This window comes from Ambystoma mexicanum, chromosome 6p (genome assembly GCF_040938575.1).
Source record: "Ambystoma mexicanum isolate Mex_15411 chromosome 6p, UKY_AmexF1_1, whole genome shotgun sequence".
In the NCBI taxonomy this organism is placed as follows: domain Eukaryota; kingdom Metazoa; phylum Chordata; class Amphibia; order Caudata; family Ambystomatidae; genus Ambystoma; species Ambystoma mexicanum.
The window spans coordinates 1,262,426,133-1,262,440,726 of NC_090935.1; the positions used below are offsets into that span (position 1 = coordinate 1,262,426,133).

At 46.7% G+C, this 14,594-nt stretch overlaps 1 protein-coding gene across 1 annotated transcript in view; it reads left to right on the top strand.

The window, feature by feature from the left end:
- The first annotated feature begins 723 nt into the window (after positions 1-723).
- The window catches only part of GLDC (glycine decarboxylase), a 472,733-nt gene continuing 458,862 nt past the window's right edge, over positions 724-14,594 (top strand). Inside the window, exons 1-2 of the mRNA XM_069625925.1 lie at positions 724-1,090; positions 1,729-1,807. Coding sequence (XP_069482026.1) covers positions 842-1,090; positions 1,729-1,807 — 328 coding nt within the window. The 5' untranslated portion in view covers positions 724-841. The remainder of the gene's footprint in view (positions 1,091-1,728; positions 1,808-14,594) is intronic.

Consider the following 14,594-nt stretch of genomic DNA (forward strand, 5'->3'; position numbering starts at 1 on the left):
TTGCCGTTTGAGACTGGGCTGGGGGGGGGGGGGGGTCACAGCAGAGCGATACCTGCTGCCTCAAAGTGGGAGAGCTTTAGGCGCCCAAACCTGGCACCGCCCACGAGTATGGTTGAGGGCTGAGTTAAAAGCACACAGGTATAAGCACTGTTCATGTCCTATTTATGCCAAAGTGGGGAGGGCTGTCACTACTGGGAGTAGTTTGCTTTAGTAGAATAGAAAAGAGGCAGTTTTGGTTTGGCAACAACTTCGTGGTTGCAGCCAGGTCGAACTGGCCAATATGGCGATGACCCAAGGAATAGCCTATCCGGTAGGCCTGTACGGGATGGCTTGTGTGCCGATGTTAATCAGCCTGATGATTTACTGCACTTGTGTATGTGCTCATTTTTTAGTGATCAGTGGCATTGTTCCACTGTACTATAAAATGTACAAAAGCGTTGAATTTGCTATCCGAAAACGTAAAGTGAGCCACTTTTTACTTGGAAAGAAGTGCATAGAACTTGCTGGGCCCAAAACGAGGAGTGGGGGCGCTGGTGTTTTGACAGGAAAGTGACAGGCAGTGTTCTAAGCGTGGAAGGGGCGGGGGGTGGGGAGAGCGGGTGTTGGTTGCACACAGTGCGCGGGCGCTGCTCTTTGTGTTCTGGAGCCGGGCGTCAGGGGGCTTGTCAGGCGCGTCGGCTTCTATTGGCTCAGATGATCACAAGGCGGGGACCGGGCAGAGTGCGCGCTCTACACACAGAGCTGGTGCAGGTGCGCACGCGAATCAGAGGCAACTTTCCTCGAGCTAGGAGGAGAAGGGGGATTAGCGCAGCTGCAGCAGCGTGCCTCCTCAGCCGGCAGCATGCAGAACTGTGCCACAGTCTGGCGGCTCTTCTGCCGCCGCTCCCGAGTCTTGGCGGGCGGAAGGCTAGCCGTACCCCGAGCTTCTTGGAGCCCGGGCAGCCGCTGCAGCAGCGGGGGCGTACAGGAACGGGGATGCTCCCCTCGCCACATCGAACGCCTTGTCCCCCGCCACGATGACTTCTCACAGAGGCACATCGGCCCTGGGGAGAAAGAGAAGCTCGAGATGCTGCGTACGCTGGGGTTCGGGGTAAGTGGCTTTTCGGGTTCTGATGTGGCAGTATGAACCTCTACTCCCCCCCCCCCCCTACTAATTTGGGTGGCTGCCAAGTTCCGAGAAGAGGCATGTCTGCGCGCCCTCCTTTCATCATAACTTTGGTTGAGGCAGCTGTGACATGGGGGCTGGAATAATTGTTGAAAAGAGAAGCCCACCAATGCTTGGTCTTTTCTGTGGCGGGCGGGAACACAGCATCCGTGTATTCCACCTAAAATGGGGGCATTCGGGAGGTTTGATGTTGGTATTGGGGACGTCATCTCTAGTTTTTTTTATGCTAACAGCAACAAACTACCTTTGGTGTGCACACATCGAACTCACGTTGCCCTATCAGAGTGCGAATAGTTTTCAGCACTGGACCGTGTCCCTTTTTTTTTTCTTTTCTTCATTTAAGCTCTTTGGTCTGATACTCCAACCCACTTGAAGATTAGTATCCCCAGAATGCATGTGGTTATTACATGAACGAACGCGGCAGCAAAATTAGCCTTTATACAACTTATTCACGCTGTTAGTATCTGTGTACAGCGTATCAGTTAAAGCTAACTTGACTGACTTTAACTTGACTGACTTTAACTATCTGCCCCATTGTGTTTTTTTAAAATTTTATTTCTTAGAGCATCGATGAATTGATTGATCGAACGGTCCCTGGCAGCATCCGCCTGCGCAGACCCCTGAAGATGGACGACCCAGTGTGTAAGCGGCTTTGGCTTTTGTTATACGCACAAGCATTCTATTGAGCAGCACAATGTACACATCCCTCCCCCAATCTTTAGTTAAAAAAAAAAATCCCAAAAAGTCTTAGCCCTACCCGTATCCCTTGCGGGCTTGGGTTAAGTAGCAGTGGGGATGTGCTCTCACTGTGGTGACAGCCCAGCAAACTGACACGCCACTATTTGCATAGAAGACCCGCTGTTGACACCAGCACTGCACACTCGAGCAACTAGACAAAACACGTCTTTTATAGGTACAGGATGTGCATGTTTCTGCTTTCAGCTTTCTAGAGTCAGCTGGTTGCAAATGGGTGGTTGTTTTCCTGGAATATTGCCCCGGCGCGCCTAGGCTGAGAGGAACGCCGCCCTTCACATAGAGCATCCCTAATGGGCAGAGAGATGTGGCTGGGGGCAAACCTTTATCTGAAAACTGTGATGATGATGATACATTTCGCGATTTGTGGTCGCTCAGTTCGACACCTATACCGCCCTTCCTTTCACGTTATAGCCTCCTGTTTATTTGGATTACATTTTAACCAGGCGATATGACTGTATAGCGCACTGTTGCCTCAGCGTTATTTATGCTCATCCAATCAAATTGGAATTTCACTGTAAACTTTAGACCGCGCAGCTGCTTTGAGGTTTAATGCCAGTTCAAACTGGTTAGTTCGAGATGATATCAGATCAAGCAGCGCCGAGGACGAGCAGGCAGCTGAAAGGCATTGGTTTGAACGGCTGCGGGTGAGATACGAGAGGGTTAGTTGGACATTAATTTTTTACACCAAGCTGTACCACGTGTCCCTAGACGTTCGAGGACAGTGCGTGTGGCAACGTTTATGATAAGCGTCCCTCGCACGGCTATTTACAGTCTTGTGAAATGGTTTACGAGTGACGACCCCTTAGGTGGGAGCTTACAAAATGGATGTCGGTGGAAGAATAACGCAAATCGCTATTAACTACCACACAGACATTAAATACTTTGAATTGTTATGTTCACATGTGGTTTCCATATGTTTTTCATTTTTGAATTAATATCTTGGTCTGCGATGAAATTTCCCATTGTCAAATGCATTATTTCTCCTGAATAGTGATGTGGGTAGCTTTGGAGCAATGCAAGTTGCCTAAAGAGTGGCCCTCGTAGCAAGCTACTGAACAACTTGTTCCACTCTCCAACAACAGGGAAGCATTGGACTTAAAAACCACTGTTGGCAAAGCCAACAGTTTGGTTTTGGTAAGGGGTTTTCCAAGCACTGCCATTTTGCAACCTATGTGCTAGCACCATTTGCCAGCTCTTGGCCTCTTATGGTTGGCGACTACCATGTATTGTCCTGCCCAGGTACGCACATCATATGGCAGGTATGGCCATTGAAAACCAGGTTCTCAAACCATTTTACTCAGAATGGTCCAGCGAACGTTCGTGTACATCACAACGTGCTCGTGCGCCTCATGCTCAAGAATGACTGTAGCCCCGTTTTATATACCGGGTCGTCCCTCAATTCCTCATTAACGGGTTCACTTACATCGCACCGCCAGCCATTTTAAAATCTTCACATGGGTTCAAAGTAAGCGTTGACCAAGTTAGAATGGGAGCCAGGGCATTCTTGGCTGCAACAGCAAACATTTGCTGGATCTTGCCATCATCCACGAGTCCTGTTCTGCACACAACTAAGACATAAGTGTCTTGCACAGAAAACCACTCCCACAGCAGCCTAATGAAAACCCTCCAGATGTGCTTGTTGTCTTTTAGAATGGTCCTCTTCAGAATCTTTCACAACCCCAGCAGTGTTGCAACCCTAGAGAACGGTGCCAAGAGACCTCTTTGCTCGTGTTTGAGCATTGCATAGGCATGAAAGAAGCCGGCTGCAGAGAAGCACTCCTTGTTCATTAATACACATGCTTGATCCTGTCAGGTGGTTGGATTCTTATGGAGTTTTTGTAAAATTGACTTGCATTTAGCTTTTGAATTCAGTCCCTTGACATTCAGGGAGATAAACTTCAAAGTTTGATGTTCTGGGGCAAGATCTGGGGTCGCTGACAAATTCTGTGGAAGGGGGGAGCCGCTGAAGGGTCAGCCATCATGTCGTGGGATATGTGTCCATTCATTATCCTGCCTTTTGGGGTTTTTGCTTGGACTGCCAACAGGAAGTCCAAGGTTTAACTGGGGGCGGCGGACCCTTTACGGGTTCAAACCCTCCCCTGGCCAACGGGGCCGTATAACAGTGTATAGCCAACATGGCTAGAGGTACAAATAGTCTAGGTGGAACGCTCCAAGGACTCATAGGTGGAACGTGCTTCGGAGCTGGGCATGGACCGTGGGGGAGGCCCGCTGCATCGAGGGTGGGGTCATCTGTGTTCCCGAGAGTGATGGCTGGCTCCACGGCGCGGGCCCGCGAGCTGGGTCATAGGGTACAAGAGACTCCATTATGGGACCGCGCCGGGTCATTTCTTCCTCCTAAATCTCGGGACCTTCGACCACGTGTTCTGTTTGGACCTAGGGGAGGCCATTGGGTCCGAATCAGCGGCCGGTGGAGGTGAGGGGTTGGCGGAGTCCGGCTGCAAAATGCTTTCAGCGTCGTCTAGGTGACTGATTTTCCGCAGGGTGCCCTTGTAGGAAAATTGCAAAGCTGTGGGAAAAAGCCATCTGTAGCGAATTTTTTGGGTTTGAAAGAAGGTGGTTAGCGGGCGGGGGGCCCACCTCTTCTGAAGGGTCAGAGGAGACGGATCTTGGTAAATCTGGAGGGGAGTCCCTTGGAAGGTGATTTCGTCCCTGGAGCGGCTTATTGCCGTTATGGCTTCCTTTGTAGTAAAGAAATACACCCTGGTGATAACATCAGGCGGGCCGTCCGACTCCACTCCACGACGGGGGCTTAACCTGTGGGTGCGGTCTAGAAGAAGCAGTGAGTCCTCCAGATCAGGTAGGAGAGTCTGAAAGAAGAGGCCCACATATTCGGCCAGCCCCGATCTGGGACTGACATGGGAACCCCTCGAATACGGAGGTTGTTGCGCCGGGCCCTATTCTCCATGTCCTCCTGCTTGTATTCCAAGGTTTCGCACCTGTCCTGCAAGAGCCTAACAGAGTGCTGGATCTCGGTCAGGGAGGAGGTGTGGTCCTGGGCGCGATCCTCAATCTCTCCCACTCTCTGCTCCACCTCCGAGACCCTTTTATCGGTGCTCTCTAGCTTGGCGGTAAGCTCAGACATACACGACCGGAATTCTGTTTTAATGTCAGCCATAAATTTACGGATATCCTCCTTGGTCGCTAAAGGTCCCTTGTTGTCCAGGGATTCTTGTGAGGCGGAGGGGTGAGAGTCTAGTTTCTTCGCTTTGTCGGATGACATTAGCATTGTTGCTATGTCTGAAGACTTAGTGGATTTCGGTTGCCTGGACATTATGTAGCCTTGTAATGGCGGGTCAACGGCCGCAGGGAGCACTGTAGCATAGGTGGCGAAATGCCTTGAGGTTGGTTTGGGGCCTCCCAGAGGGTTGGAGTGAGGGCACCGGGGTCTTGACCGGACTCTTGTTAGCGTAAGTGATTCCGTGAAGTGCGGCCTCCCAGTGCAGAGTGAAGAAGAGAGGGATTATGGATTATGGTGTCATCCCTGTCTCCTTGATGCCAAGTCGAGCAAGGGGGAGAAGGGAGTGGGCCGGGGCGCCCCAGGAAGCAGGTGGAGAGACGAGAGGGAGCGGCACAGACACTGAAGCGCACCAGTTCAGGGGAGCCTTTTGGGGCGGAAGATGAGGACCCAGATCGCCACAGGTGGTGGTAAGTCTCCTGGTGGCGGTGGGGGGGGGGTCTGTTTCAATGCAGGAGCCCTGTGGTAGCAGATTGTCCAATGAAGAGGGCAGCAGAGCGCGGCGCCGCGGACCAGATCCACCACACACGGGCAAGTCCACCCCCACAGATGTGCTGTGTTATGTAGGCCAGGTGCAGGGTCCAGATTGATCCTCCTCCACACAAGCGGGAGGGGGGGATGAAGATAAGGTGTCAGGCCGGGCCGCGTAGGGTGCCGCAGCCTCCTCATAGCTGACAGCAGCAGGGAGAGCAAGTTCGCTCGCGGCGCACCCCCGCAAGCTCTCCTGTTCCCGTCCCCTCCTCTTGAGCGGGGGCGGAGAGACAGCGGCTGCGATCTGAGGCGCGCCGGGGGCACACTGGGGATGACTGCAAGGCTTAGTCATCCTGGGTGACACAGGAGAAGACGATCCGGTGCCGTGTGCTGGGGGGGCCAGGGGCACCTACCCGGTCTCCCTCTGCATGTGTGCTCCGTCCCCAGAGCACCGCCGGGAACACCCGCTGGAGATGGCAGTAGCGCGGCTCCGGATCCCTCGGTTCAGGCAAGGCGGGAGGTCCCTCAGGGCCGGGGAGGCTCGGGTGCTCTCAGGGGGGTGCGCCGATGGAGGGGCTTCGCCTCGGTTGTCATCGCTGGGCTTCGAGGTCCCGACCGCCATTTTGAATTACGCGGCGGAGGGGCCGCGGGACAAAGACAATTAGATCGTCTTCGTTATGAGGTTTCTGGGCCCCATCAGCACGCCGGCAGGGCTCTGGACCTTCCCACGCCACCACAACCGATCAGGCCATCAAACGCTCTACGGGAAGCATAAAAAAGCGCGGATGCAGCGGGCGTCCCACGGAGGCCATCAAGGGAGCGACTGCATCGCCAGCGCTCCAGGCCGTGCCCCCCTCATTTCACTTTTACATTGTACCTATGATCCATAGCTACACACATAATTCACCCGTTTCTTTATTAAAAACTGGTAAATTTGGGTGGGATTTGCAAAAGTGTTAATTTTACAATGTGTCATTTTGATTATAGACTGTTTTCAATCTTCCATTCAATTTCGAAATTGTCTGATTTTGCTCAATCCATTGCTTGTGATTGCTAGTATCTTTCCAGTGTTGCTCCAGTAAAGAATTGTTTTTGTTTCAAGAGTTATACCCATTTATTCATCCATTTCCGAGTGTCAGTTTAGCATTGCCTTGGTTTGAAATCTGTTTTTCTCTCTTGTTTGGGGAGGGAAGGTTGGATTTTAAATTGTTTGTCTGTCATTCCTGGTTACCTGCTGATGCTATTTATCCACTTAAAATTGATTATTTGTGGGTGGAGGGAACATTGCAGGGGGAAATTCTAACTTCAGTGCCATCGTACATAAAATCAAAAAGTGCTCCTATTCCCTGGTGTTTTGTAGTTGTGTGTCAATAGAAGGTTAAACTAAGTGCATTGCTTACATTCATATTCTTACATCACCCCATTAGTGATTGCTTCCCCATTTAAAAATGTGTATGATTTCTTTTTAATTTTCAAATAAATATTATATTTTATCAACCAGCCTGGTTCATGGTCCATTGGGACCCGGGGTATTTGAAAAGGGGGTGTGATGAGTGGTGTATCATCTCAATATTGAATCTAATCTAACCATTTCAATTGCGCGCTGAGACTAAGGTGTGTGTGTGTGTGTGTGTCGCCTTATTGAAATCCTTAATATTAGGTACTCGGTAAGATGGGGCACTTAAACCTGGGGTGATGTACACAATGATGGTACCTTTTTAGGGAGTTTGAATCACTGCGGGAGAAAGATGGGTTACCTAAAGGGTAGTTTTTATGGTACCAGAGGGTTCGGTGAGGGGGAGATGGGAGAAATGGCCTGAGGAACCAGCTGCAGTCCCCCTAATGACTAATGCACAGCCTGGCAGATGGCTGGAAACTGTGTCCAGTCTATATGGCCAATTGGTAGATTGACCCAACCCCAGAAGCGCAACACTGAATGGGAGGTGGGCGCTGGACTTGGGAGTGGATATTTCGGAGAAGGAATGGGAGAGAGCACTAGTATATCCCTGCACGACACCACATAGGATCGCCAAATTTAGCAGTAGCACACAGCCGATGTGCCCTTGGTGCGGCACAGGAGAGGCGGAGCTGATGCGCATGTTCTGGGGATGCGCACGGATGCAGCGGTTCTGGGCGGGCCTGCAAAAGCAGCAGGGATTATACGATCTGACTGGACCCCTAAGGAATGCTTACTAGGCACATACCCCAGAGTGAGTAAATTTAAACATGTGGTCAGATTTATGGACATGGCCTGCGTATTGGCCGAGCGAACTATCGCAATGGCATGGAAATCAAAACTGGGCATGCAATATGTGCGATGGTTAAGGGATTTTAAGCACTGGGCAGAAGCGGAGTCCAAGTTAAAGGGCGATGGGGTATCTAGATCTGATGGAAATGTGAGCAACACATAGGAATGTTTCACCCGTCTGAGCCCCCTGAACACGAGTCGGTCTCATTATAGATGCCTGTCACATTAATATCATGACCTTTTGAGGAAGGCGCTGACCTAGAAAGCTACTTCCTAGCCGGTAAAACAATTGCTTAGAAACGATACCCCCAAGCGGCGAAGTGAAGGGGGGAAAGCGGCACTGGGAATGAACGCTGGCCATCAATGTGAAGACAGTTCATTTTGTTTTAATGTTCATAACGACGCGTTTGCATGCATGGAAAAAGAGGCAACACGTGTATTGTTGAATTACTGTCTGTTACAAATACCAATAAAATGCTTTAAAATCAAATGATTTTATCATCCCTCTTTTTCTTATGCTCATTTTCTAATACTGTTGTCGCTATATTCTATTATGTGCTAGAAGAAAATCAATTGAAAGCCTTATTTCATTTATATATTTTATAAGATTATCTTTCCTTTTTTCTACCTACACAATAAAAAAAAAAATTCAAATAAGTTTGAAGGATGCAGCAACCTTCCTACCCAGTGAATATTTGATCTGGTCTCTGTGAGGGGAAGTCTCTTCTGTGGATCTGTGTCCAGAACCCATTCAATCCTTCAGGTTGGAATTGTGCAACAGAGCCTGTAAATGGTGCCTTAATTTGTCTCCAAGTGACTAACATTTGTATGCAGCGCAGCAGGTCTGTCGTCGCTTTGCCTGTCCAATAATTCTTATTTCATGAATACATTAAATTGGGTTACAGAGCGGGCCAGTTTTCACTGCCATTCGACAGTTTCTTTTTCATAGTATTTTAGTCCTCGCAACATTTGTCTGCTTGTGCCCATGTACACTGGACAGTGGCATACATCTGATTTCCTTTACCCTGTGGATAGGGCAATCGATGCTTCTGCATTTCTCAGTTAACAATAATGAAAGCATTGGTGACGGGGGCAGAGCCAGCCACACTATTTGTTTTTTGTGGGGAGTGAGGGCTGAATGGCAGTTTTGAAAGCTCATTAATTACAATGTGTGTGTGTGTGTGTGTATAACTACACGGTAGTGGCTGTCTAGTTATGGTTAAGTTGCTGTTTCCATAGGAAGAGCCCTCTTTGGGTGGCTTATAACTCTGCTCCCCCTGGACGAATCCTCACCAAACTTTGCAAAAAAAAAGTATATGGGTCACTCTGAATTTTTTTGCAAAGTTTGGTGAAGTTTGGTCCAGGGGGGCAAAGTTATAGGGGGGGTCCCAAAACTTCTTTTTTTCCATAGACTGAATGGGGAAAAAACTTTGCTCACGCCTACAGCCCAAACCGCTGGACGGATTTTCACCAGATTTGGACCAGGAGCAGCGGCTTGGTCCCGAAAGCATGCTTTTGCACATTTGGTGAAAATTCGTCCAGTAGTATTTTTTTTTTTTAAAAAAATGACCAAAAAGTAGATATCATTAATTTTTCTGTGACCTATGTTCTGTCCGTGGACAGTGTCCTGATTGGCCAATTGGCTTGCGTCATGTCCGCGGACATGCAACGTGTTCGGTGAAGAGCGTGAAGTGCGTCAGATTTTTGGAAACTCCCGCCATCTTGGATTTGCGTTAGTCCGCTGACAGCGCGCTGAACCTTGGTGGAAAAATACTATTTAGTTAAGTGTTTTGGTGTGTAAGACTGTTTGGGGATGGTGGGGGAGTAAGATGGGTTAAATGTTGCATTTATTTAGGTGGCAGGCACCCCTGTTGTGCTCGTTCTGACCGCAGACAATATGGGTGTCCTGAAATGTTCGTAAATAAGGAAATGGGTTGTCCTGAGGACACTAAGCCTGTCCGTATGGTTCGTAGGCAAGTTGAAACTGTTCTAAGAACACTCGTCATGTTCGCGGACATTAAAAGTGCCCATATGACATAGTTAAAATGTTTGACTCTATGGGTGTGATATGCTGCAGTGGTTGTGGCCAGGGAACAGAGTCTTTGGAGCATGGCCGCATGGCCATGCACCCAAGACTATATGCCCTGGCCACAAACACTGCAGCATAGCACACCCATAGTGGCTTATCCAGTCTCGGGTGCATGGACGAGATCAAATTTTATAAGCAGCAAAGTTATAAGCTATTATGGGTGTGGTATGCTGCAGTGGTTGTGGCCAGGGCCTAGAGTCTTTGGTGCATGGTCAAGACCAAATTTATAAACAGTTCTAAGTCACTATGGGTGTGGTTTGCTGCAATGGTTATACTTATTATAATATACTTACTGTATGGTTTAGTAACTGGAGTACATGTATTCCTTGTTGATTTCTGTGATCAAAGAAAAGATAATGTTAATATTGGTATTTTGCAACGATTTATAACATGGAATAATCAACATTTTTTTTACCCTCATATTTAGTAGATTACAAACCAGTGTACTGTGCGATTTGCATGTAGTGGTATTGATTGATCTTTTTGGTTATTGAAAATCATGGGGTAGTTGGATACCAGTTGGCGTATTCTAACTGTTTATTTTTTTATATAATTCAGTGGTATTCATTTATCTGTTTAGTTGTTGTTGAATCTTGGGGCATTTAGATAGCTGTTAGCATATTTTAACAGTTTATAGTTTTTTAATAGTTTTGTTACTGTTTAAGTACAGTTTAGTTAATACATTTTGGCTTTAAGAAGATTAAAGAAGCGTTTGTAAGATTTGCAGGTAATCTCTGCTTTAGAGTAATGGTACTATCATTACATTTGAACCATCCATATATATATATATATATATATATATATATATATATATATCCTGCATTGGTTGTGTCTCCTGTGTGGTAGATTATACCTATTGTTGTGAAGGTTTTCTTACCAAGTGATACTTGACCATGTGTGAATCCAGTCAGCTTGCAGTTGTTTTTGGTACCATATGCAGTGTAACGTAGAAAAATACGTATTTACTATGTGTTTGTATTAGTAAGGTGGAGCGATTATCCGAATTGCAGGTAGTACATAATCTACCATGGTTTGCATTTTGTACAAGTTGCTGAAATGGAACAGATTCACAATTAGGTATTGATACATACACAAAGCGCTCATGGGGGATTTGTTCGTGTCACATTGTTGCAGAGAGTGCATCTATGTTTCCACATGTATGAAATCTGGAAGATTTCATTTATAGGTATATTTTTGTTTTCCAGTACTTGTAGTAAGTACATTAGAAATTCTTGTGGATCTTCCTGTGAGTTTATAGTGAATTTCATCATTCCAGCACAGTAGTCCAATTGTTGTCTTATTCCATAAACACTATACGTGTTGTCAGGATTGTTTGTTGCGTTTCTATGAAGTACTAACATTTGCAAACACAATTGGTCTGTACTGTGTAAGTAAATGTCGTCAACAATTGGTGGTAATAGAAATAGAATATTCATTGCTACATTTGCGTAGCAATTCACACGGATTACATTTGAAAGTTTAAATGGACCAGGTAGTTCTGTATCTGGGTGTCACAATTCCTGCCCCGAGCCCCCCCATCATATCAGGCTGGAGCCAGGTCACGGCCACCTAGTCGGCCCCTAAGGGCCTCTCCATCTCCCCACTACTTGGACTCAGACTTGGCGCCTTTGGCACCAAGCTCACACAGTCCTGAGATCCACTTAGTATTGGACTTGCAATGTATTATGGGGCAATGGATGACCCATGAAGTCCAGTTCCTTGAACTGGATGAACGGTCTAATCTTTCGGGTGTGGCTCACCCCAGGGATACCTGGGATACCTACAGACTATTTAAACCACACCTGGCCTGAGAAACATGCTTTGCGTTTCTCTGCACCTGCAGCGTGACACTCGTCGTGCTCGGATCCCCTGAAGAGGCCCACTTCTTCCTTCAGCGCCAGCGCACCTGCAAGAATAAGAACTTTGTTGCCAATACTCACCTCGAAGAGCATCCAACTTCTGTCCAGCTCTTCCCAGTCTTGCGGATGTCTACGGCAGAGTAATCTCCATCTCGGCACGCCGCGCCCTACCAAAGGGGAGAAGAATAGAAGAAAAGACGTTAGTACGCATTCTGCAATACTTGGCTCTCGAATTTGCAAATAGAGTTTAATCATTACCTGAACTCCCGTTGATCGGACAACTTCTGCCCCGGAGCATCCCGCCGATCTGAAAAAGGGGAAAAGACACATCAGGTTAGCGCAAAACATTTAATAGGCGCCGCACATCGCGCTTTCTCACCGCAGCTCGCTTCCATGCTGGGTTTACTGCGGCACCTAAAAGGACACAGAAAAGACGAACATTGGTTAGTGCTAAGGAAGCCAATAAGCATCACGCTCCGCATTCCTACTTACTTCAGCAGCGCATCACCATCCTCAAGACCTTCATCACCTAAGGAAAGAAAGATCCAGTATTAAAGGGACTAGAGCCATCAGAACTTTTGTAAGACTCATTCCAATTACCGGTCGGGCTGAAGCCCTGTCTGCCGGGCCCGTGCCAGTGAAGCAACTAGGCACCCTCCAGACCGCATCACCCAATGCACCCCTGTGTCGAAGGCAGGATGGAGAGCGCCCCACATTAAAAAAAAAAAGAGGCGAAGAGCGGTCCGGGGGGAAGGTTGGGACCCAGGGAAGAAAAGGGGGGGCCAGACGAGCAAGACCAATAGGGAATTGACCTCTGATAATACTGTGTTTCAGGCCCAGTGCTTGGTTGAGCAAGTCCAGGGAAGGGTTCGAAGTGGTCGGAAGTCCGGACCGGCTGAGTGCCGTTCCCTTGGATATCAGGTGAGCGTTACACCAAGTGCTTTTTTTTTTTTTTTTTTTTTTTAGTTTGTCTTCCTTTTTTGAAGAAGTACCTGGTTTACTTTCCCTAATAGTTTCTCTTTTGTTTGTGATACTTGATGAAGTATTCGTTTTTTATATTTTTTTTATTCTATTTGGAGGATTCGCAGTTACATCCTGTTGCATTTCAGTTTGATTTAGTTTTCTTTTAGAACATTTTACTTTTTGTGGAACAGGATGTTTTTAGATGGGGGCGGTGTATAGTTGTCGAAGTCTATTGTATTTTTTAAAAAAAAGAAATATCAGCGTTTACTTTACTTGCATCAAAGTTGATTAGAAATAGACCGTCAAGTGTACGTAAGCGTGATAGTGCTACGTAGCTCATGCCTTCTTTAAAGACTGTTACCCTAGACAAAGCAATGATAGATATTGGTAAGACCTTGTGATTTATGAATCGTGACTGCGTATGCAAGAGTTAGAGAACATTGTTCTCTGCGTACATACATATATTTGAAGAGAAGGAATCGAGCTGTTGAGCGTCCTATCCTTTTCACTTGTGAAAGTTTGTCAAAGAGAATATTGACAAACTGAATGTTGTCACGTGGGTATGTTTGAAAGCCAACAACTGTACCCAGTGCCCCATTAACTAGTCCTTGATCCACGTCAAGGTTACGTTTAAGCATTACTCTGCAATTTAAGGATAATTTTAATATTTTTTTCCAATCCAGCTGTGTTGGAGATTGAATTTTCTAAGGTATTTAGTCTTGTTGTGGCTTGTTCACACATGGGTAGTGTCATATCATGTAGGTCTAGTTTGTCTGTGGCGCTAATTTCAATTATTGGTTGCATTTCTTTTTTTAACATTGTTTCATTGAATTTGAAACAGCTTGCAAGAGTTGGCATTAAGGCCATACAATTGACATTTTTGTGGGCTAATTGTTCGATAACATCCGTAGCACATGCATGATCACCATAAAGTGCATGAATGTGTCGGGTTTTCAATATTGCTTGTGCTTCTTGAGATAGTATACCAACTCTAATATGAGATCTGCAGATTGCTGCATGTTTTCTGTTAATTCTCTGTATTGGAAATGTTGCAAGGTTGACATTTCCTATGTTGCCAACAGATTTACGGCAGAGTTTGTGTCCTAAGGTTTTAAAAATAGGCTCACCTTTCACTGGTGTCAATTGAAGAAGATCTCCGAAAACATTGTGTTTTTCTCCAAAGAGCTCTTCGTAGTTTGTTTTGAGTACTTCTTGTAAAGGTGAATCAAAGCCAACATTAGGTTGGACACCATGCTCACTTCATCTATTAGAAGCATTTTCATTTGTTTCAATACTCTGCGTAGTTCCATTGCAGCTTCTGCAGAAAGTTTGTAATCGTCTAATTTGTTTTGGTGTTCTACTGGCAGGAGTAGTAATTGGTGTAAAGTGACACCGCCTATGTTGTAGGCAGCTAAACCTGTGGGGGCAGTGACGCTGACTGTTTGTCAATTGTTGAAGGAATTTACTGATGATTTTGATTAAGAATGTTTTGCCAGAACCAGCTTCACCACTGACGTACAGTAGTATAGGTTTGTAATTTTGGCAGGTGCAGTCTTTCTTTTCATGTTGTACACCATCTGCAATTTCTTTTGTTACTTCTTGAAAAATGCTACGTTGCTCATTGTTTAGTTTTGATTGTAGTATAGTTAAGTCTTCTTTATCTTCATACTGACATATGGTGTTTTCTACTTACGTCATATCTAATTCTGCCTCCTTTGTTATTAGTGGCTCTCCCAGTGGTTCTTGGCTTCCTGTTACAGAAGGTTGACTACTGTCGGGAGTGTCCT